A 22,482-nucleotide genomic window follows, 5' to 3' on the forward strand; every position below is an offset into this window, starting at 1 on the left:
TTTAGACATGCATCGTTTCGCGACATAGTAATTCAGTTTTACTAGCAAACTGGAGGTTAAACTAACCCCTTTCAAGCCCTGGGAGGAGCACGGGGAGCATGCGTGCGACATACCTACACACTGCAGTTGATACACTAACGTGTCACAACACACAGTTTGGACATCTCTGGTATATGTAAAAGTAATGTGAATTGGCCTTAAAGCATGGCAAAACGGATGTAGAACTAGGGAGGTTTGTTATTGTATCCTGTGGCTTTTCATACTCTTGCTGCCAGAAATACATGGCATAGCACAATGGATCAGAGTCTTGCATTTTTTCATTGTCAAGAGAATCAATTCTTTTCCATTTTCTCATTGGTTGTCTCCCTCCAATCTCATTCTTAAGGCTTTTCTAGGTAGGGAGGCCACCTAGCTGGAGAATAGAGAAGATTCAGAACACGGCAATATACTAGAAAGCTTTTCTAGTCAAGTAAAGGTTATAGGGGTAGAAGGCTTGGAGTAATCGGTTGAATTGTTTCATCTTAGGGCTTAGAGAGTTTGCAACTTGGGGCAGGCCAGCAAGAGAGATTAAGGCTGCTCCTCTCTGACTGAACTTGATGTCGTCTTTGCCCCGAGTTATATCAGGGATGGGCAAAAGTTTGGGGTCGTGTAATACACCCTTGTTTGAATGTGAAATTGCTGATCTTCTAACAAAAAGTAGAAACATCTTTCAGATCAGCCTCCATACCTGAGGAAAACTCAGCGCAAAAAGAGCTTTTAAGCTCTCTGCCTTGCTTGCATTTACCTTGCAGAATTTCAACCAGCTGGTCTTCAATTGTGTATGATTTAAAACTCTGCAAGTTTGATGTGCATAAGATGCCATCATACTATACACCAGTTTGTTTACTAATCATTTTTCTTCATTCTGAAAAGGAAGCCAGCTCCTTTCAGGTCATTACTCAATACTTAGGACCAGCTTACACAAATTGTGTAGTTCTGTAAACAGTTGTATCTGAATGAATGTCTTTTGAGGGGGCTGTTTCCTTCAGAGGACACTGGAGGTTGGTGGGCAGGGAAACCCATTCTAGCTTTCCTTATCCTCAACTGTAGCACTTTGAGTAAGGATGAACTTAGATCATATTGTTTCTGTACCACTTTAGCTTTTCTTAACATGTTCCTATTCCCTCAGCATAATGTATTTCTTAAATAATTTGTTTTCCCCCCAGAGCCGTCTCCAATGCCTTTGAATAGGAGAAGTTCAGGACGTCAGGGTGGAGTTCATGAACTGTCTGCTTTTGAGCAGCTTGTTGTGGAATTGGTGCGTCACGATGACAGCTGGCCTTTTATGAAACTAGTGTCTAAAATCCAGGTAAATAGATGGGGTCCAGTGTAGTAAAAAGTGACATTTACTGACAAACCAGGAATAGTCAAAAAGAGGAAGAATAGAAAAATACTTCTGAAATTCAATCTCTACATTTGAGTCATATCTAGAACTAAAAGTTTCATATGTTACTGTAATAACTTGGGTATGCCTCACCTATCTATTTTGAAGATGTAAAATTGGTGGAATATATGGGCTAATGTGGGGACGCAGGTGGCGCTGTGGGTTAAAGCCTCAGCGCCTAGGACTTGCCGATCGAAAGGTCGGCGGTTCGAATCCCTGCGGCGGGGTGTGCTCCCGCTGCTCGGTCCCAGCTCCTGCCAACCTAGCAGTTCGAAAGCACCCCCGGGTGCAAGTAGATAAATAGGGACCGCTTACCAGCGGGAAGGTAAACGGCGTTTCCGTGTGCGGCTCTGGCTCGCCAGAGCAGCGATGTCACGCTGGCCACGTGACCCGGAAGTGTCTCCGGACAGCGCTGGCCCTCGGCCTCTTAAGTGAGATGGGCGCACAACCCCAGAGTCTGTCAAGACTGGCCCCTACGGGCAGGGGTACCTTTACCTTTACCTTTTATGGGCTAATGTAAGGGACATGGGTGGTGCTGTGGGTTAAACCACTGAGCCTAGGACTTGCTCATCAGAAGGTTGGCGGTTCAACTCCCCATGACGGGGTGAGCTCCCGTTGCTTGGTCCTAATGCCAGAGAGATTGACTTTTCTCCAATCCTTATTTGAATGCTATGACAACGGAAGTGTAAGAGACAGTTCAGTAAAGTCAGTGTTGGGTCCTGAAATTCAGAAAGGCTTCTGTTGTTGGCTGTGTGAAGAGGGAGCTTGTTAACTCCAGGTTCAGCATTTTCTGTTTTGTTCATAGCTCAGCGATTATCGGGAGGTAGCTGAACACACACCATGCATGGGTAATGTCACCACCTTGCAACTGAAGACAGGAAATGCAAACTGATGTTTTGCATTTTAACTTGGTCCAGTGAATGACAAACTGCAGGAACAGACTTAATAGATCCAGAAAGGGAAACATTAGGGGGGAAACTCAAGAAAGTTTAAATTGACTTGTATTGTAAAACAATGTAATGGCCACAAGATGGCGATGTTACCCAGCCATGTTGCCTGTTAATCACCTAGAAACACCCTTCAGGTGAGAACCAGCTGTTCCACTTTTTGAACATTGAAGTAGAACAATGAAAAGTGCATACAAATTCAGGACATGATTCTGTACTGTAGTTTGAAAACAGGCTGATCTATTGACCTGTTCTTAAGACAATGGATTGGAAATATGTGAAATACATACCTTTTAACTGCTGCATTGTTGTTGTTTAGTCGTGACCCCATGGACCAGAGCGCGCCATGCACGCCTGTCTTCCACTGCCTCCCGTAGTTTGGTCAAACTCACACATTCCTGATATTCAGAAAAAGGCAGGGCTGCCTGTTTGGGTGGGCAGATTAAAAAGATTTAACTTCTGAATGAGGTCTCTTGATTTATTGCCTAAAAATAATGAAAAATATTTTGATTGTATGTCCTTTTTTGCTCTTTCTCTCTGCATTTTTTAAAAATGTACTTCTTTACCTAAATGCAGGTACCAGACTACTATGATATTATCAAAAAACCTATTGCCTTAAACATAATTCGTGAAAAAGTCAACAAATGTGAATACAAACTAGCTTGTAAGTAAAGTTTTCTAAAATAATTCTATTTCTGTTGCTTTAAACACAGTTTAATTTAGAAGGCATCTGAATGACTTTAGTTTTATGCTATTCTGAAACAGTGGAGTTACGCATTAGGAGTTATGCTCCCAACAGTGGGTGTTCAGCATATTTAACAATACACACTTTATTTACCTCTAGCTGAAATGTGAGAATACTCTCTTGTGAGCCAAAGTAGTCCACCGTAAGGGTGGTGGTGTCTTTGTCTAGGAAATATTGATTTTGGGATTATCTATAATTTTTATAACATTATGGACTAAATGTGTATTTGTTTTTTCTTCCTTACAGCAGAATTCATTGAAGACATTGAACTGATGTTTTCAAACTGCTTTGAGTATAACCCACGCAATACAAGTGAAGCAAAGGCTGGAACAAGACTTCAGGATTTTTTCCGTGTTCAGGCTCACAAGCTTGGACTTCCTCTTACTTCTGGTTACATGGATCGTGCTGCTCCAGCAGCCAAAAAATCCCGAATCTAACGTCTTCCTTTTAAAGGACTTCTATTAGAGGAATCCTCTTATATTTTCATGGAAATGAAATATTTAAATCATGCAGCCATAGAAAGCAATAACATCTGTCACACCTTGGAAGTGTGACCTGCACTATGTTCTCAATTATTAAGCACTCAGGAGAATGTAGGAAAGATTACCTTTGCTACAGTTTTGTTCAGTGACTAATAACTTTGATCGATGTGTTTTGAATACAGTACTGGTTTACAGTAGCTTTTGTACTTTTAATGACCATTTTGTGTCAAAATACCTTCCAGAAATATTTTTCTTCAGCACCAGATATTGTTATATTGTTTAGATCTTGTAGGAGCTGTGGCATTGTCTTGTGAGGGTTCTACCTAGGCTAAAACAGTCATCTGCAACGCAGTGGACATCTGAAGTCACTTGAGCACAAAGTTTTGACACTACAAGTGAATGAGTACACCTTTTTATCATTTAAATTAGTGTGCTGGTGCTGTTTGGAGAAATTCAGTCTGACTTTATTAAGTAGATATTTATTTAGCATTCAAATAATTTGTGGATTTGTTTTTGTATTTATAAAAAAAATTACTTGGAGGATAAAGAATTCATTAATTTCTTGTTTACTCTGTGTTTAGTTGTTTAAACCTCTCATGATCAGTTAATTGTCCTCTACCTGGCAGTTCTTACAGCAAAACTGAAAGTTTATTTGTACAACTTCTGAGTGTAAAAAATAAAGTGAAACATTTTTCAAAGTACTACTTGCTTATCTGTATACTAGTGGCTGCCCAGTTCTTGGGTGAAGCAATAACAGATAACAGGACTTGCCACTTGTTGATTCTATCAGCAGCATTTCTTAATTGATGTGTGATCCTTTAATGTTTGCAGATCTGTCATGATGAACTACTCCAATACCCGTGTCCATACTACTCCTGCAGATGTCTTGAAAACTACTTATTTAATTTTTTCTAAAACTTTTTGTCAATAAAGTAAAACAAAAAAACTTTTGCCTCAATATTAATCTTGGGTGACTTGGAAATTTGCCTCTGTACAAAAGACCGGAAACATAAGGTTTCTAGTAACAGTCAATTTTCATACTTTGTTATCAGAATAGAGTAGCCCAAATGTGAGTTACTCAATTCAGTCAATCAATCATTTTATTTGTATGCTGCCTTTCCAAAGTTAAAACAAAGCGGCTTACAACATGTTAAAATTACATAATTACAAACAAGTCTGTGGTTTTCTAGAAGTTGCTGGACTACAATTTCCATCATCCCAGACCATTGGCCATGATGCCTTGAAACTAATTGGAGTTTGAGCTTGACATCGATACCAGGGAAGGTCCTGAAGATAATTCAACAAAGATTAAGCATGGGTTTCTCAAAAATGTCATGCCAGACCAATCTGATTTCTTTTTTTGATGGAATTACAAACTTGGTGGATCAGGGAAATGTGATAGACACAGTGTATCTTGATTTCAGTTAGGCTTTTGACAAAGTCCCCCATGATATTCTCTTGAGGAAGCCTGTAAAATGTGGGTTGAATGAGATAACTGTTAGGTGGATTTGTAGCTGGTTAACTTACCAAACTTGAGTACTCATTAGTGGTTCCATGTCATCCTGGAAAAAAGTGACAAGTTGGGTGCCACAGGGTTATGTCTTTATAAATGACTTGGGTGAAGGAATTGAGGGGATGCTCATCAAATTTGCAGATGATACTAAAATAGGAGGAGTAGCTAATGCCGTGGAAGACAGAATCAGAATTTAAAATGACCTTAATGGATTGGAGAACCGGGCACAAGCTAACAAAATGAATTTCAATAGAGACAAATGTAAGGCACTTAGGCAGGAAGAACCAGGTACACAAATACAGGATGGGGGACACCTAGCTTCAGTGCTTTTTTCTCTGGGGGGATGCAGGGGTACGCATACCCCTAAACATTTTGTGAATCTGTACTTTTGTCCATTTACTGTATTTTTCCCAATTTGAACTATAAAATGGTGATTTTCTTGAGTCAAAATGAGAGTACCCCTAAACCTTTTTAAAAAAAAAAAGAAAAAGAAAAGAGCACTGCCTGGCTTACTAGCAGTACATGTGAAAAGGATTTAGGGGTCTTGGTGGACCACAAGCTTAACATGAGTCAACAGTGTGATGCAGCAGCAAAAAAAGCTAATGCTATTTTAGGCTGCATCAATAGAAGTAGTGTCCAGATGAAGGGAAGTAGTAGTACCACTCTATTCTGCCTTAGACCACTCTTGGAATACTGTCTCCAATTCTGGGTAGCACAATTTAAGGATATTGACAAGCTGGAACTTGTGCAGAGGGCAGCAACCAAGATGATCAAGGGTCTGGAAAGTAAGCCTTATGAAGAACGCTTGAAGGAGCTGGGTATGTTTAGCCTGGAAAAGAGGAGACTGAGAGGAGATATAATAGCCATCTTCAAATATCTTGGAAATATCTGTCACATGGAAGGGGGCATGCTTGTTTTCTCCTGTTCTTGAGGGTAAGACTCGAGGCAACGGCTTCAAGGTGCAAGAGATTCCAATTAAAGGTTCGGGAAAACTTTTGACAGTAGGAGCTGTTTGGCAGTGGAACAGACTTCCACAAGAGGGAGTTTTTAAGCAGAAGTTGGATGGCCATGTGTTGTGGATGCTTTAGCTGAGATTCCTGCATTGCAGGGGATTGGAGTAGATGACCCTTGGGGGCCCTTCCAACTCTTAAGATTCTGAGTCCAACAACATCTGGAGGGCCACAGGTTATCTATCACTGTTTGGAAGGCATCTAACTTGTAGACAGATGGAGAGCTAAGCAGGATAAGTACTCCTGAAAACTGGCTGAAGTCTTGGCCATGAGCAACAATGTGCTTGTAAGAATGTTCGTTTCATTTACCTTACCTATTAATGTGAGGCGTGCTGCGTAAATTTAAATGGACCACAAGAGAATCTCACCCCTGTCTGTAAAGCACCCATGGGCATTGCATTTTTGTACAGGTCAAGCATAGGCATAACTTTATACTTATACTTTTATAAAGCCATTATAAAAGAGAGCCACCCAATTACTTTTTATAAAAAAAATTCTTGATCATTTTTTACCCATGAACAAAAAAACAGTAAACATATTGCTGTGTGCACTACATGTGTATCCTTTGACTCTTGATTCTTGAGTAAAATACAAAAAAACTACTTTTCATTCCCCCAAATGTAAGGCCCTTGTAACATCTCCTCCCTTTCCTCCAATTCAAAATTCAATATTGACCCACAAATTAGCTTTATTTTCATGTATTAATGCCAACAATTGCCTAACTTGGAAGGCACTAAATACCAGAAGTTAGGTATTACGGGGTCTCCTGCTGCTATGTGCATCCATCCCCCCTTTGTTTTTTCTCTCTGCCTTTTATCATTATCTACCACTTTGTAAATTTATCTTGTTGTATATAAACTGGTAGTACTTCAAAAATGTATGCCAATTTTGGTTACCACTTTCGTTTTAATGAGTGCTATTTTGCCAAGCCAGATTTTCAGGCAGATTTTTCCATAGACCTGAATGCTCTACTCCAACCTTCTTACAGATTTATTAGATTGTATTTCGGACTGCTTTGACATGAATTTAAATCTACTTTATTTTCTGTTTTAATATATGCTACATCTTGTTGTGTGCCTACCTTCATTCTGATACTTTGCCTTAGCCGAGTTTTTGTTTTTTCCCCCTGCTAGTCCCTTTGGACAAGAGAGGGACCTAAGCTAAAAATGAAAGGCATGCCTCTGTTATTTGGTGCTCCATCTGACGCAGGTGCCTTCACTCCTTCAGCAACTCTGTTGCCCCTTCTCTTTAAGTCACAAGGTGGCCCAAACCCAAGTGCTCAGTGACATAGCGTGGGTTGTCAGCACCCGGGGCAAGGCAAGTAATTTGCACCCCCTAACCCGTGGATTTGCGCCCCCTAATCCTAACCCCCAGATGTTGCGCCCGGTGCAGCCGGCCCCCCCTGCACCCCCCACACTACGCCACTGCAAGTGCTGGCTGTTCACAGAAGCACTCAGAAGAGCCGGTGCAGTACAGTGTGGTACAGTGGTTAGAGTATCGAACTAAGATGGGAAGCAGGCATAGGTGTAGCCAAGGGGGGCAACTGCCCCCCTAAATCAATACATACCTGAAATTCTGTCCCCGCAACATAAAGCCTGCCCCCCCCCACATAAATCCGGGCTACGCCCATGGGAATAGGGTTCAAATCCTCACTCGGCCATGAAACTTACTGTGTGACCTTGAGCGGGCCACTGCCTCTCAGCCCAACCTACCTCACAGGGTTGCAGTGGGGATTAATACAGGAGGGGGGAAGAACCAGGTACGTCACCTTGAGCTCCCAGCAGAAAACGGCGGGATATGAATGCAATGAAGTCGAAGGAATACTCAATTGCCTGTTTGCGAAGAGCCGCCGCCTGCGCTTGCTCCCCGGCCCCCTCGCTCCGTCGAGAGCGCGGAGAGGGAGGCAGCTGGTCCTCCTTCCTCACGGAGCGAGGAGGCCAGGCCGGAGGCAGCTGCAAGAGCGCCCGCCGCTTCCAGGCGGTGCCCCGGCGGGCCGCTCCCTCCCGGGGAGAGCCGGCGGCTGCAGCAGCAGCAGCTTCGCGGCTCCCCCTGAGTCTGCGGCTTGGCTTGGCCGCGCAGCGGAGGAGGAGCAGGAGGGAGAACCGGCCGAAACGAAGCAGCACCGAGAGAGGGAGGCGAGCGAGCAGCTGAGGCGGCTGGAAAGCGCCGTCGCCGCGCGGCCGCCCTTTGCTCGCCTCCTCTCCGTGGGCTGCGGAGGGGATGTGGGCGAGACTGCGGCAGGTGGCGGCGGCGCGGCGGCGCTGGCCTTGGGGTCAGCATGGAAGCGGGAGAGGGAGTTGTAGGGCGGCCCAGTGGGGCGGGGCGCAACCCTAGGAGTCGCCCTCTGGCAGAACAAAGCCGGAGGATGGCGCGGGGAGGGGGTGCCCAATTCTCCTCAGGAAATCCCCCTCCGTCCGTCCTTCCTTCCCGTTAGGGAAGTTTCCTCGTCGAAAGAGGAGTGGGGGCGTCGTTCACGAAGAGGAGGGAGGTGGGCGGCCCTCCGTCCCCTCCCCATTTTGTGCTCTGCAGGGCTGGGCAGGGCCTGCAGCACGTGGTGACAGAAGGCGGCGCCCATGTGACCGGCCTTTCCTCCCCCCGCTTTCCCCTCCAGCCCCCCGCCTGTCTCCTCGCCTCAGCCCAGCCTGCGCTTTCCGAGCTGTGCTGCGAGCAGCGTCAACCAGACCCCTCCGCTCCATAGGCAGCAAGCAGTAGGAGCGGCCTCCGCCATCACCGCCGCCGCAACAGGGACCCGGCACCATGGTAAGGGCGGGGCAGCCTGACTCGCCTCAGCGTGGCCCGGCCGGCTTGTGCCAGGCAGGGTGTGGGACTAGGCCCCCCGCGAGGGTGAGAGGGGCTCAGCGGGGCCCGCGGCCTCTGGCGGCCATTTTAGTCTAATTTTAGCCCGGGGAAGGGGGACCGACCCTCTCCCCCCCCCCCGCTCCACCGCCGCCCCAACTCGTGGTCGGCGGGCGGCCCGCTTCCCGGGGAGAAGCGCCCGCAAGTTCTTCGCCTTGTGAGTGACGGAGGGGGTTCCCACGCATACGAGTCTCGCACGCTTTGCTTTCTTTTCGCAAGTCTGCAAGCCCACGCACAGCTCCATGGGCGAGGAAGCAAAATAAAGGGCGGCTGGGCGTCTGGTTCCTTCCTAGGTGTAGCGGGGGGCAGCGGCTCTTTGTAAGATGGCAGGGTATATACATGGCCCTCTTCTCGGGTTGTTGCTGAGGACCAAGTAACGGGACAACTTACCTTCACACATCCTTTCTTCCCCTTCCGTGGAGCCATAGGGACAAGTGTGTCGTGTGCGCGTGTAATGGGGCTTGGCTCCCCCTTTCCCTGGAAAGGGCTCTTTTTTTCTGTGTTATGGTAAGCCCCGTCTAGTTCATCGTGGGGGAATGATACGTGTTATGCCCCGCTTGTCATTTGGGAGAAGCTAGAGGTAGCAAATCACTTGTATCTCTATTTATGGAAGGGTAAATGTATGCGGGAGCCCAGACCACGGAGAAAGGTTTGGTTCCTTTTGCTTGGCTCTGAAACGGGAGTGAAAGAGCAGGTTTTGCCGCCTCCTTCATTCTCTGCCTCTTTGTGGGGGCTGATCGTTTCCAATAGTATACATATGACACAGCGAGGATGGTCTCCTTTTCATTTTGGGCTTAAGTGCCTTAGAGTGGAATTCCCCCTTTCTCGTAGTGCGTTGTAAGAATATAGGCTTTCTGCTTCTCTTAGTTGGGATTGTGATGCCAGTGGGGGTGGGTGGAATGACGCATAGTTGGGTTTGCCCCTCTCCATTGTGTCTGAATGTGTCAAGGGGGGTGGGGAAGGAAGCACCAAGCGGAGAGATGGCTGCTTCCTTTGTTGGAGTGCTTTAATCATAATTTGTGGGCAGGGTGCTCTTAACTGGGAAAGCTGGAAGGTGAGTGGCATTTACCATTCATTGTGTTTGGATGGTGTCTGGTTTATGGCAGAAATTCAGTGTTTGTTTGTGTAACACATGGGGGCATCTATCTCTCCTTGTGTTCTTGTTGCAGTGTACCATTAGGAGCTCTGCCCTAGAACTACATTGCTGAGAATCCAGCAGAAGGGCAGGAATGTTCTGGCTGTATTTGGGCAATAGTCATTACATTGGCACTAGGTGGCTCAAAAACTGACTGGGGCGGGGGGTGAGAAAAGAAAAAATGGTAAAGGAGCTGTATTGTCTCATCTTTCCATAGAAGTGAACAATATGGTATAAAACATGCTGGTCCATTATCAGTTTTAATTTTTCTTTCTTTTCTCTCTAAATTTTTGAGATATACAACTAAACTAAATGGAGTGTTTTGGACAAGAAATAGTGCTTGAGAACTAGTTGTAAGAAACATTTTTTTAAAGATGAAGATTCCTACTTTGTGTTTTAAATAACAAGTCAGAAATGATTAAATATTTTCTACCTTCATCTGTCACTGTTCTGCTATATATTTGCAGTTTCTCCTAAACTAATGTGCTGTAAAAAGCTTTAAAATCTTTGCTCTTTTAAGGGGGTTGTTTATCTGAAAACAAGTATAGTTAGTTATTTTTAAGTGTTTAAAAGAAAAACCTTTTGGTTCCTTTCCCATGTTACAGCAGTGTCATGGGAGCGGCTATTCTCTGGGTTTACCCCATGATAACATTTAAATGCCCTCAAATATAGGCGGGAACAGTTGCCTAGGCCTTTAAAACAGAATTAGCACTCATTAACTGCAGGCCTATTAACCTACAGCAACACTATAGGATGAAAAGCAGAAACTAAAAAAAAAGGAAAAAAGCTTATGGGTTTCCAGTGTACCCTTACAGAACACCTCTGTCCAGTCAGAATGAGAGAGTCACATTTTTGTAGGCTCGGCTTCTATAAGCCTCAATACTCTTGGGAGGAATTGTACATTCTGTCCTTGATTCTTTCATCATGTAGTAACTTCACTAGAATATTTATAGGGTATTAAATAAAATCTAGGAATTTTAAATACATAATATTAAACCTGACACGATACAAAAGGCATTTCTTCTCTTAGAGGCTTACGTCACTGAACAAAACTAGAATAATGACAGAGCTTGATATGAACTACTGCAAATGCATTTAATTATTTCTGTGGAAAATCCCATGTAGTGTTTGCTTAAGCATGTTTACTCATTAGTAAGCCCCAATGAATTCAGTGAGAGTTACTCTTGGCTAAATGTGCTCCTAAATGAGTCGAAATTGCTATCTTAACCTAAAACTAGATAATTGTGTTTTGTTGTTGTGTTGTATTAAGGTAATGATGGCTGGCTTTGGACCAAATTGTATGTTTCTAATAGATGATGTTTATTATAGTGGATGCTGTTTTGCTTTGTTTTGTAGGCTTCTGGAGTAACAGTGAATGATGAAGTTATCAGGGTTTTCAATGACATGAAAGTACGAAAATCTTCAACGCCAGAAGAGATTAAAAAACGAAAGAAAGCAGTTCTCTTCTGTTTAAGTGATGACAAAAGACAAATAATTGTAGAAGAAGCAAAGCAGATACTAGTTGGTGACATAGGTGATACAGTGGAGGACCCTTATACATCTTTTGTGAAGCTGTTACCTCTGAATGATTGTCGATATGCTTTGTATGATGCAACATATGAAACAAAGGAATCTAAAAAAGAAGACCTGGTATTTCTATTCTGGTGTGTAAATCAAAGGAGTATTATTTAAATAGAATTTTGTTTCCAAAATTCAATGGGTTAAATAACAAGTCTTTACTTCCCGTCTGTAGGGCTCCAGAGAGTGCGCCTTTAAAAAGCAAGATGATCTACGCAAGCTCAAAAGATGCCATTAAAAAGAAATTCACAGGTATGAGCAGAAAATATTCCACATGGCAACTTTGTACTTAGCTACTTCCTCAGAGTGAGTAACAATACCTTTTGGATAACTACCGTGTTTAAGCTGCTATTGATGTAGGCAGGTATTTGATACTTGAGCAGTAAGACACTTGTTGCTATGAAAATACTGAACAAATATATCTCTGTTTATTTATCTTTTTCAGGTATTAAACATGAGTGGCAAGTAAATGGGTTGGATGATATTAAAGATCGATCAACACTGGGAGAGAAACTAGGAGGCAATGTGGTAGTTTCACTTGAAGGAAAACCCTTATAAAAGGACAGACAAATGCCATCTGGAGCTTCCATTTTTGCAGCTCATTCAATTGGAATAGCATTAGTTCCTTTTGCCCCACCTTCCCAGATCCCAAATACCTGAAGGAGACGTCATTATACAGTCTATAAGTGGTCACCATTAGACTGTTTTTAAACCTGATAGTTTATGTAGAATCCAAGGAATGCCTCACATCATATTCTTAGCCAAAACTGATGTGGGCATTCCTTGCAAATATGTACAGTGAATGTGATAGTTGATGTGGATAGTCTAGCCAAGCAACAAAAGGTTTAAGCTAATTGATTGCCTTTAAAGTATTGTCCAACGGTCAAATGGTAGACTCTATTCAGTATTACTTTACAGTTGCACTTGATCGCAGTTCCATGAGGCTCTTGTGCATTCATACACCTCACCTGCCTTGACAAGCCTTTTTTGTGACATGGCAGCACTCAACACTATGCATTTAAATTAAAGCACTTTTTGTAATATGTTTTATTTCCCCTTTCCCAAGGAATGCCAATTAAGTTTCTGTAATTGTCATCAAACTGTTGTAGTACCCCAGTTTTCATTCCTGTTACATGCATATCTTTATAACTGAAGTAGCTGTTAACGATGCCTTTTTGTTTTTCTGTTGAATGTACACTACTGAACAGGAGTAGGAACTATCTGTTTACCATGCAAGTCTTGCAACACTAATGATGTTTTGTAAAACATCAATCATAATGGCAATTTCTGTATAAAAAGAGCCTTAAATGGAACATTGTTTTTGAGATCAAATATATTAGCCACGTTGCAATAAAACTTGTGGCTTATTACAGAATGTTGCCTTGTTTTCATTGGGAACTACAGAATGAAATGTATTTTAACATTTTGCAGAGTTTTGTTTCAGCGGTACCTCTCCTAGATACTGAGCAGTTGCTCTCAACTTCAGTAATAAATCTCTTTATATTTATTCATGATCCCACTGTAGGAATGATTTGAATAAGGGACTTTCCTCTGCAATCTTTACTGTAATAAATTGCCATCATTTTGGGAACAACTGGGGCATCAGTCTACAACTAGCTTATATCTGAAACTTAAAAGGGAAACAATGAGGCATGTAATGCACTATTACAGAATATCCTTCACAGTTTTACATGTTAAGTATTGCAAGTACCATCTTTTGTTCAGTCACAGGGCAACTCTTGCCAGTTAATTTTTGTGCTAATAGGACTGGAAAGCTTTTGCAGCTACTAAGTCTTGCATCAGGAACATGATTTGGCTAAGAGCCAAACACTGCTCTCCTTATAGAGAATTTGATCTGCTCTGTGCGAGCAGTCCTCCGTTGGCCAGAGCTATTTATGGCAAACACATGCTTTTGTATCTTGTCATCAGTTCTCCACAAATGGCAAAACTGGACATGATTCTACTGGTATGCATAAAGGAACTCTGTTAGGGAGCCAATTGCTGTTGCAGTGTACATACCACCAGGAGGAATGCTTTCATCAAAGGATAGAAATTGAAAATGGTTAGCAGTTTCTTAAAAGAAGGTAGCAGAGAATAGAAATAAGTTTAAACTGATGTAAACTTTTTTTACTTAAGTCTGGAGGAGAAATAGACAACAGTAAATAGGTTTATAAAACAATGTAATGTGTCAGTGGCTCTGTAGAATGTTACTATTTCAAGCTTTCAGCTGTTTCTTATTGGAAGTGAAATGCATCTCTTTTAGTGTACTGAATTCTATTGTAGAATTCTGACTGGCATGCTGAGTTGCTAGATGTTAACTATTTCTATGCAAAAAAGGAAAGCGAAAATTCTTTTTTGCAGATTAAAACATTTGATTGGAAAGTGTCTTCATTATCCCACATCTCTTAAATATTATGCCTCGTAAAAACCTGGCTGGTATAAAAACTGCTCTATTTTGTTACCTAGAATTGAGAAAACCCAAATGCTTTGAAATGAATGTTAATAATAATAATAATAATAATAATAATAATCTGTACCTGAGCAATGCTCATCTGTGTAAAGCACTATTTTTCAGTTCATGTAATCCTCTGCTAGTAATGTCATTTGGTGCTTGCAAATTGTGTTGAACAGATGTCTGAGGCTTTAGAACTGAATATTGAAGAGGAGAGTACATTTACTTTAAAATTGAGCCCAGTTTTGTATTCATGCAAAAGTCTACATGGATTTATGTAAAATGAAAGCTTATTTATATTGACAAAGGACAGAATTCTGCATAATAACTTTGGTCCAAAAAGCATGTTTACAGCTGAGAGTACTGACTGAGATCTGATCAAATCCAGTAAACTATAACTTGCTTTTGGAAATGCTGCTACAAACCTCTTACTGCTCGGACAATAAAACAAATGAGAGACAGCTGACATGTGTTCCAAATGGGCTGTCAGCTGTTGTTTTCTATCATGCAAAATGACGAAGGCCTCATTGTGACTTAAAAAGGTTGAAGGAAAGCTTCAAAACAGCATCTTGCATGTCTCTCCCATCATAGATGGGACGTTGGGTGTTGGCTTCAGTTACTTTACTTTATTGACAAAGAAATGTTAAAATAAAAGTTTTCATGACAGTGCTAAAAAATCTCTGTAGATACTGCATTTTTGTTTTGAAAGTCCTTTTTGATCTGTGAGAATTGAGCAAATTTAGCTTAAATTTTAAAAACATGAACATGCTTTGTATCGGTTGATTCTGAAAGGAGAAAACAAAACCAGGTACAATATAGTATAGAAACTAAGAGCGACTTTAGTAATAACCTTGAATAGCTACTAAGTTGACGTCAGATGCTATTTGTTTATCTGACAAACCTGTCCTAATTTAATCTCTGACAGTCTTCCTTAGGTGAAGGATTTCCATGTTTAGTTACTAAAGCAAAGTTTTGAATAATCTGATAAACTGATCAAAATAATAAACTGCTCAATTTCCAGTTTACAGAAGATTTAAGTTTTTATAGAGACATATTAAAGGATGAATCCCTATTTTGGCCAGCTAATCAAATCTCAGATACCTGAAATGTTTAGGTTCAATAGTATTTTGTGATTATATACAATGTAGCTATTCTACATACGTGTTAAGAATGGGATAAGTCTACCTTGATTGTAGGGTAAATAGTTAATACACTTTGTAACCTTGAATTTTTTATAAGTAAGATGTGTACGATAGTGAAAGGAGTATAAATTACTGCTGTGATATATTGAATTGTGGACCTGACAGATTTAATAGCCCCAAGCTTAGTGAAATGTCAATATTCATTCTTATTACATGGTGCCTTGTAATGGAACATAAACAAAAATACAAATCACTAACCCAAGGTGGTTAGAGTTTCATTTTGATGGTGGAGGATTTATAGAGAAGGGAGGAAAGCAAGAAAATGAAAAAGGTACCGGTAAGTATAAGGAATGCCTGTGAGGAGAGCTGGCCCACACATATGGCAAGGTAAGACAACCGTCTCGGGTGGCAGGATCCACAGGGGCAGCAGATCCCAATGCAGAACTTAATCTGCCCTTGTAGTTCTCCACTCATCCCTTCTTCCCTTGCAGGAAAGGAAAGCACTACTTAAATTTGCCTCAGGTACCAAAATGTCTTGGGCCGGCCCTCCCTGTGAGCTGACTTTTGGTTGAGGGTATGGACAAAATGTTTGTGGAAAATCTCAGAAGCTTGAAAGATGGATGGTAAAAGGTTTTTGGTGCAACAGATTCCGTGCTAGGATGTATCTTGCAACATGGGCAGAAAGAAGGGTGGGGCAGTGCCATTGTGGGTTTTAAAGGTAAAGTGTGTAGATGTGAAATCCATGAACAACTTTACAGTAGAAGCAAGAATTGTGGATAGAACGGGGGAAAGTGAGGCATAACCAGGCAAGTCCCAAGATCAGGTTTTATTCTACCACTGTAGGATTACGTTGTTAGTTTTTGTCTCTGTATCTGACTGACTTCTCCCCTATTTCGATTGATCTATGAATAACCGGTGAGTATGAACATGCTAATATTTTCCCTGTGTCATTAATAAATGCTAGAAAAATAAGGTGCAAGGAACATTGCTGTATTCAAATAAAATTTCTTCCATAATGGTTCAATTTCATTTGCCCTGTTGATTGTCAAATAATACTAGTAATATTTATACCCCTGCAAAATGGAACTGTTAATAGTCCCCAGAGAGGAAGAAAATAAATGCTCCCTGGTAGCACATAGCATATGGCCATGTCTTTTGACTCGCATCACTGCTGCAAGATTGCAAAGCCCTGCTTCCTATTTAAAGTCAGCCAATTTTTAAAGCAAATGTTGGAAACAACAAAACTGTATTCTTTCTTCTCTACAGTAGTCTACTTAAAAAAAAACCCTACCATAGCCCTGTTCCATTTAGAATCCAGCTGTCTCACTGATTGCATGAGTCTATAAGAGTGCTAGCAAACGCACAGATGCACCAACTGCTGTTGATTTATGAAATATGTTTTTAATGGCTCTGCAAATATAAGAGAAAATGGTGTCGCTTGGGAGTAATGGGCAATAGCAGAGTAAATGTTTTAGACATATGTGCTTAGAAAGTGGAAGGAAAAGAGATGACTGCCAGCTCACTGCACATACAACCTATTCATATTAGTATTTCTGCACGCATCTGTGTACGTAGTACACAGTATGGAAAATTTTAGCAACATAATAATAATAATAATAATAATAATAATAATAATAATAATAAATTTTATTTATATCCCGCCCTCCCCAGCTGAAGCCGGGCTCAGGGCGGCTAACAACAATAAAATAATACATCATTCTAAAATCATTCTAAAAATCACCATTCATTATAAAATTAATTCAAATCAAATTGATGGCAACCATTGGGCTAGAGTTCTGTGAAGATTGGCAGGAATTGGCATTAGTATTTATTTATTTATTTATTTATTTACTTACTTACTTACTTACTTACTTACTTAGCTTCTTTGTATTTACAAAATCTTGAGAACCCATAGTACCATGTACTAGAGTAAGTTTAAATGGCTGCTGATGTCATTACAGAATGTTCTATCCAACTAAGTTTTATGCTGAATAGGCCCATTGAAATTGATGGATTTGACAGTCCTGTCCATTAATTTCAGTGGGTTTGGAGTCTAAACCAGGTGAGGGTAGCCAATGAGTTTCAAACCCTTGGTGAGTTAGGGACTTTCTGCATGCAAGAGAGGCACCAGCAGATACAGCTGCTTTGTGGGACATTTTCAAGAGAAGAAAAGGCTAAGGAGTAATTCCTACATAACTCCAGAGCAGAGTCCCTAAGACGGTTGGATGGCATCTTGTACACCTTCTGGAAACTCCTGCAGCCCAGTTGGTGCCAAATCTATTGCTCTGCTTTCCTTTGAACCACATCAGCAAGGCTGGGAGAGGTGGTTGATTTGGGAAGCAGGGATGTGGGCCATTAATTTGAGGTTGAATCCTGAAAAGCAGGGGTGTCATATGCCCCAAGTTCTCACTTCCAGGAGGTGGGGAGGCAACCTGTCCTGAATAGGGCTGCACACCCCTTGATGAAGCAGATCCACAGCTTGGGAGTTCTCCAGGGTTTAACACAGTCACTGAAGGCTTAGGTGGCCCCAGTGGCTAAATGTGCCTTTTTTTAACACCTTGTATGTCAGCCACAACCCCTTTTGGACAGAAATGACTTGGCTGCTGTACTCCACGTTCTGGCAACTTAAGGACTGGATTATTGCAATGTGCTCTATGTGGGACTGTCCTTGAAGATAACTCAGACTTCAGCTGGTCTAAAATGCAACAGCCCAATTACTGGCTGGGGTTCCACTTAGTTCACATATAAACCTGTTTCAAAGCAGCACCCCTGATTATCATTTCACTTCCAGTCCCAATTCAAGGTGCTCACATTAGTGTTTAAAGCCCTAAACTACTCTGGCCCCAAATATCTGAAAGACTGTCTCCCTTCCCTGCAGAACATATTGGGTGTTAAGACTGGCAGAGGGCAGTTCCACAACTAAGAAGCTTGGGATGGTGGTGGCCTGGGAGAGGGGATTTTTTCTGGCAGTCCCTAAATTGTGGAGCTCCCTCCCCACATGGGTGAAACTGTTAACTTCACTATATAGTTCTTGGCAAATGCTGAAGATGCACCTCTTTACCCTGCCCAGGAAGCAGACATTTCACTGTCTGGGATAGAGCTATGTAAAGCCTTTTTGTGCCTGTAAAATAGATCTGTACAAAGCTATACTTTCATAATGGGAACAGCTGCTGTATTTTTACCATTAGAATACACCCACAGCTTATTTTTAATTATGCTAAACAACAGAAACTCAAAGAAAGGACACTTGGATTCCTGTACTCATTTGATTTACATTAGTTTTTTTTCTCTTAAAAGCCGAACATGCTTAAAATTGTAAAGTCTCCTTGGTTTCTAGCAGCTGGACTGTTAAGGTTTGTAATGTCACCCATACAAGGGAAATTCTTTTTGTAATTGGAGCCTATTCATAAATCTTGCCTGAACTGGTAGCAATGTTAAAATTATACCCTTAGCACCATCTATTGACAAGGAAGAGGCTTGCAGCTTAATATTTGTACCTAATTCACATTACACTTACGGAAGCTGGATAAAGTACACATTGGTTATTTTTTATGAATTTGCAGAGTGAACCTTCTATATTAGTTAAAAGTTTATGTTCTTTCAGATGCAACACCTATTCACTATACCTAATAAAAATGTATTGCATAAAAACCTGCCTATGCATTTGGTTAGACACAGCTCTCTCGAGAATCCAGGTCATGATGACCCTGGCTACAATCTATTATGCTTACTGTTTGGGAAAGATTCAGCAATGCTGGAGGGGTTGCCAATACAACTGCCAAGTGCTCAGTGTGATAGGTTGTGGGTTGGGTTGGCATGACACAATTGCCACTATGCTCTTCTTAACAGAATAAGACACAGATTATTCTTTCTGCTAAGGGAAAGGAGCCACAACTTTATTTTGAAGGAAACCTACAGAACTACCTCCCCTTCTCATTGTTATTTGCTTGTTTCTAGAATCTGTCACATTTAAAACTCTCACTTCACAATTTTTCTAGAGACAGGTAAGCTCAAATATTTCTTCCATCAACTACTATTCCTGTTTTCATTTACTGAGGGGTTATTTTGTTGGGTGCGGGTAAATTTATGTTCCCTTTCTACAGATAATAGCAACCTGAGGGGAAACCAGACAATATACAATTCAAGAGAAACAACGCTTTTTCAAAACCAACCTTTGATATCCTCAAATATCTGAAGGGCTGTCATATGGAAGATGCAGCAAACTTTTTTTCTGCTGCTGACCCAAACTGATGGATTCAAATTACAAGGAGATTATGACTAAACAGAAGACTTGTGGTATGAGATGCTAAGAGCTATTTGACAGTGGAACAGGCTGCCTTGGAAGGCGGTAGACTCTCCTTTATTGGAGGTTTTTAAACAGAGATTGAAAGGCCATCTATCAGGGATTCTTTAGTTGTGATTCCTGCATTGCAGCAGGTTACACTGGATTACCCTTGGGGCCCCTTCCAGCTCTGAAGTTCTATGATTCTATTGTATGCAGACTTGCTAAGTGCTTTATTCTCTGGATAGCCCTTTTGTAATCATCTGTTTATGACAGCAAGGAAAGAAATAAAATTGTTTATACAGTCAAGCACTGAAAGCTTTAAATAAGAGCAAGGTAGATGTGTCCCTGCAAGGCTGTTTCTGTGCCTACAGAGTCACTTGAAGGAGAAAAAAAGCAGGAATGGCTGCAAGGTATGTACTTGAACCACGCAAATCAGGTTGAGGTGCAGGACACTCCAGTGACACTCCCATTTCTGGGCCATGCATCTATGAGGCTAGCAATTGTACAACAACAGCACCATTTTACTGCCAGGCTCCTTTGATGCGAATGTGTATTGCAAGTAAGCAATGTGCAGCTGGACTATGGCAGAGTGTGGATCACATGTGTGTTAAAACACAACTGACTTTATTGGATTCACATATTTGTGTATACAGCCAAAAACCACAGATTTCAACCCAGCTATCAATCTGTAATGTGTTCTATGTTAGACAAGTTTTTGGAAGGCTAACCACAGAGGACACAAAAGGCATTTCTAAAGTCGCTCAATAAGCCATATTAATGATTACTTACTCAGTCCCTCTCACAAAAGGTTTGTTATCACGATGGCAGGAATGACTGGAGTAAATGGAAATGGATTATATGTTCAGAGCTTTCACATAATATGCATATTTAACATTGCTGAGGAAGATCCTTTGGGGAGGCACACACTTGAGTTTCTAAAGGGCATTAACTTGTTTGAAGACTGAAGGAAGAACCAATTGAGCCAGAGCCAAGAATGGTGATGTCAGTTGATTTAGATGCGGTTTTTTTTTGTCTGTTCCTTCCTCTGACCATCTGCCCTTCAGATGATATATGGCCTATCAATTCTTCAAATGAAGGACTCCTCATTTCAGAAGCAAGAATGTAGGTATTCAACCAATTTTTATGCCTGTCTTGAAAACCAGCCCTAAAAGTGTGAGGCAGGTAAGGAGGCTCAGTCTGTTCCCAGGAGTAGCGTACATTTCTTCATAATTGTTTCCTCTACCCAGTTTTGTGTGTCACAAGATCGGGCCAAAAATCTAGCTGTGCTTTTGGGTTTAATTCTATGGTGTCTTTACACCAGTGGAACAGATTTCCACTTGTACAATGGGACCCTCTCTCCTCCCCTCTGCAGCCCCCTGTGCACCCTCCAAAATCTGCTTTGGAAGGTCAGCCCCCACCCAAGCAGATTTGGGGGAGTGCAGGGGATAGGAGGGGAAGTCCACTGCATGAACAGGTTTGCTTGCACAATGTTGGATTTCAAATGATCTTGAGAAACTGTGAAGCAACACTTGTTTCTTAGACTTTTTTTTTTTGCTTGGCTTCCCACCTCTTCATACAGACCTCAAAGCGAGCAGTTAGCTGCACAAAGCATCACTCTTTTTCTTTTAAAAAGACCATATAAACACCGTTGTAGTGGTCATAGGAGTAGCATGACCAATGCGTATTTTATAACAGAAGCAGTGTGGGTTGATATCCGCCCTTATCACTTGACTGGTTCTGACCTGGCTGTAGTCTCTACACCTCTGAAGTCCAGGTAAGAGTTAAATTAATACATCTGCTGTGTTGGGCATAAAGATTTTCAATAATGGAGATGCATCCTTACAGCTGCAATCTTAGATTTGTATCTGAATTCGAAGAGACATTGAGAGTAAAACGTGCACAGGATTGTAGCCATGGTACTTTATTTGCAAAGTGTTTGCCCTCCTAAAACAGTTTGGAAGCGTGGGAATCGGTTGATATTATTATTCGCATTTGACACAGGAGGACGTCTGCCTGAGAGACAATACCTGAACCTCTCAATGGGTCTATTTTTACGTTGCAACACGGGGCAGCTGTGCCGAGATGCCTAAACTAAAGCCTTTCTCTGTCAAATGCTGTGTTCTAGGTAGCGTTGCCCACATGATGGGGGAGCATTTAAACTTGCACTTCCCCACCCGCAGTCCAGGGCAAGACCTGCACCACGCGCTCTTTCTGCACAGATGGATCCGTAGTAGCTGCAAGCTGCCGGAGTGGCGCCTGCGGCCCACAGTCCTACAGAGCACGCGACTCTCAAACTATGACAGTGACCATGGAGTCCAATTCGTCCCCCCCCCCCCCCTCTTTCTTTTTCACCGTTCATTTCTGACACAAAACCCAAGGTCCTGAAGTGCAGGGAGCAAACCATGCCCTCCCTAGGATTCCTGAGGGAGAAATGACGGCGTGTTTCCTTTTATTGTTCCTGTCCTAAACATACATACTGCGCGAAGCATGGCTTGCTGCCTCCTCACTTACCAAGCCTCACTTACCGCGCGGGCGTTGCTCTCCACACGCCCGTCCCTCGCCCAGAAATAAGACGCTGCCGCGGACACCCACGGCCGACGCCGAGCTCGAGCTCAGCGGAACCCCCTTGTTCGCCGCCGCTGCTGCCGCCGCCTGTCCCCGCCTTAATCCCGCCCCTCCGGTCTGGGCTGCCTGGCGGGCTAGGCCTGCGCTTGCTGCTGAGGGAACGGAGTTGAGGGCTGGGAGCAGCCATGATGGTAGGTTCCTGCGGAGCTCCCGCCGCCGCCGCCGCCGTGGTGAGGTCTTCTGGCCGGGGGAAGGGGCGGCCGGGGGAGAGCGGCGGGGTCGGAGGCCGGCGTGACTAACCGGTTTCCTTTCTCTCTTTCTCTGTCCGCGGTGGGGGATGCCTCGGTCT

At 42.4% G+C, this 22,482-nt stretch overlaps 3 protein-coding genes and 2 long non-coding RNA genes across 12 annotated transcripts in view; 3 read left to right on the forward strand and 2 right to left on the reverse strand.

The window, feature by feature from the left end:
* BAZ1A (bromodomain adjacent to zinc finger domain 1A) overlaps positions 1–4,555 on the forward strand; it is a 45,613-nt gene extending 41,058 nt beyond the window's left edge. For 5 of the 6 annotated variants that reach the window (XM_079954315.1, XM_079954317.1, XM_079954316.1 and 2 more), the window contains 3 exons: positions 1,206–1,348; positions 2,947–3,034; positions 3,362–4,555. In XM_079954315.1, coding sequence (XP_079810441.1) covers positions 1,206–1,348; positions 2,947–3,034; positions 3,362–3,552 — 422 coding nt within the window. In that variant the 3' untranslated portion in view covers positions 3,553–4,555. The remainder of the gene's footprint in view (positions 1–1,205; positions 1,349–2,946; positions 3,035–3,361) is intronic. The other variant, XM_079954318.1, reaches the window with a different exon arrangement.
* A 124-nt stretch (positions 4,556–4,679) lies between these two features.
* On the reverse strand, positions 4,680–8,380 carry LOC307204461. The gene is made up of 2 exons (XR_013833699.1): positions 7,889–8,380; positions 4,680–4,884 (listed from the first exon to the last, which is right to left on the reverse strand). It is a non-coding gene; the product is annotated as an uncharacterized lncRNA (long non-coding RNA).
* Positions 8,381–8,726: 346 nt separating this feature from the next.
* CFL2 (cofilin 2) lies at positions 8,727–13,064 on the forward strand. Of its 3 annotated transcripts, none has more exons than XM_079955613.1 (4): positions 8,727–8,880; positions 11,468–11,775; positions 11,865–11,941; positions 12,135–13,064. In XM_079955613.1, the coding sequence occupies exons 1-4, from the start codon at positions 8,878–8,880 to the stop codon at positions 12,245–12,247; spliced, it is 501 nt and encodes a 166-aa protein (XP_079811739.1). In that variant the 5' UTR covers positions 8,727–8,877; the 3' UTR covers positions 12,248–13,064. The 3 variants fall into 3 exon arrangements, with proteins under 3 accessions (XP_079811739.1, XP_079811741.1, XP_079811740.1); XM_079955615.1 differs by lacking the exon at positions 8,727–8,880 and adding an exon at positions 8,991–9,133; XM_079955614.1 differs by lacking the exon at positions 8,727–8,880 and adding an exon at positions 9,212–9,483.
* A 7,269-nt stretch (positions 13,065–20,333) lies between these two features.
* Positions 20,334–22,215, reverse strand: LOC307204225. Its single transcript, XR_013833532.1, has 2 exons — positions 22,080–22,215; positions 20,334–20,733 (listed from the first exon to the last, which is right to left on the reverse strand). It is a non-coding gene; the product is annotated as an uncharacterized lncRNA (long non-coding RNA).
* SNX6 (sorting nexin 6) overlaps positions 22,183–22,482 on the forward strand; it is a 32,962-nt gene continuing 32,662 nt past the window's right edge. Inside the window, exon 1 of the mRNA XM_079955068.1 lies at positions 22,183–22,324. Within this exon, the coding sequence (XP_079811194.1) occupies positions 22,319–22,324 (6 nt within the window). The 5' untranslated portion in view covers positions 22,183–22,318. The remainder of the gene's footprint in view (positions 22,325–22,482) is intronic.

The sequence above is a fragment of the Podarcis cretensis genome, assembly GCF_951804945.1.
Source record: "Podarcis cretensis genome assembly, chromosome: 1".
Lineage (NCBI taxonomy): Eukaryota > Metazoa > Chordata > Lepidosauria > Squamata > Lacertidae > Podarcis > Podarcis cretensis.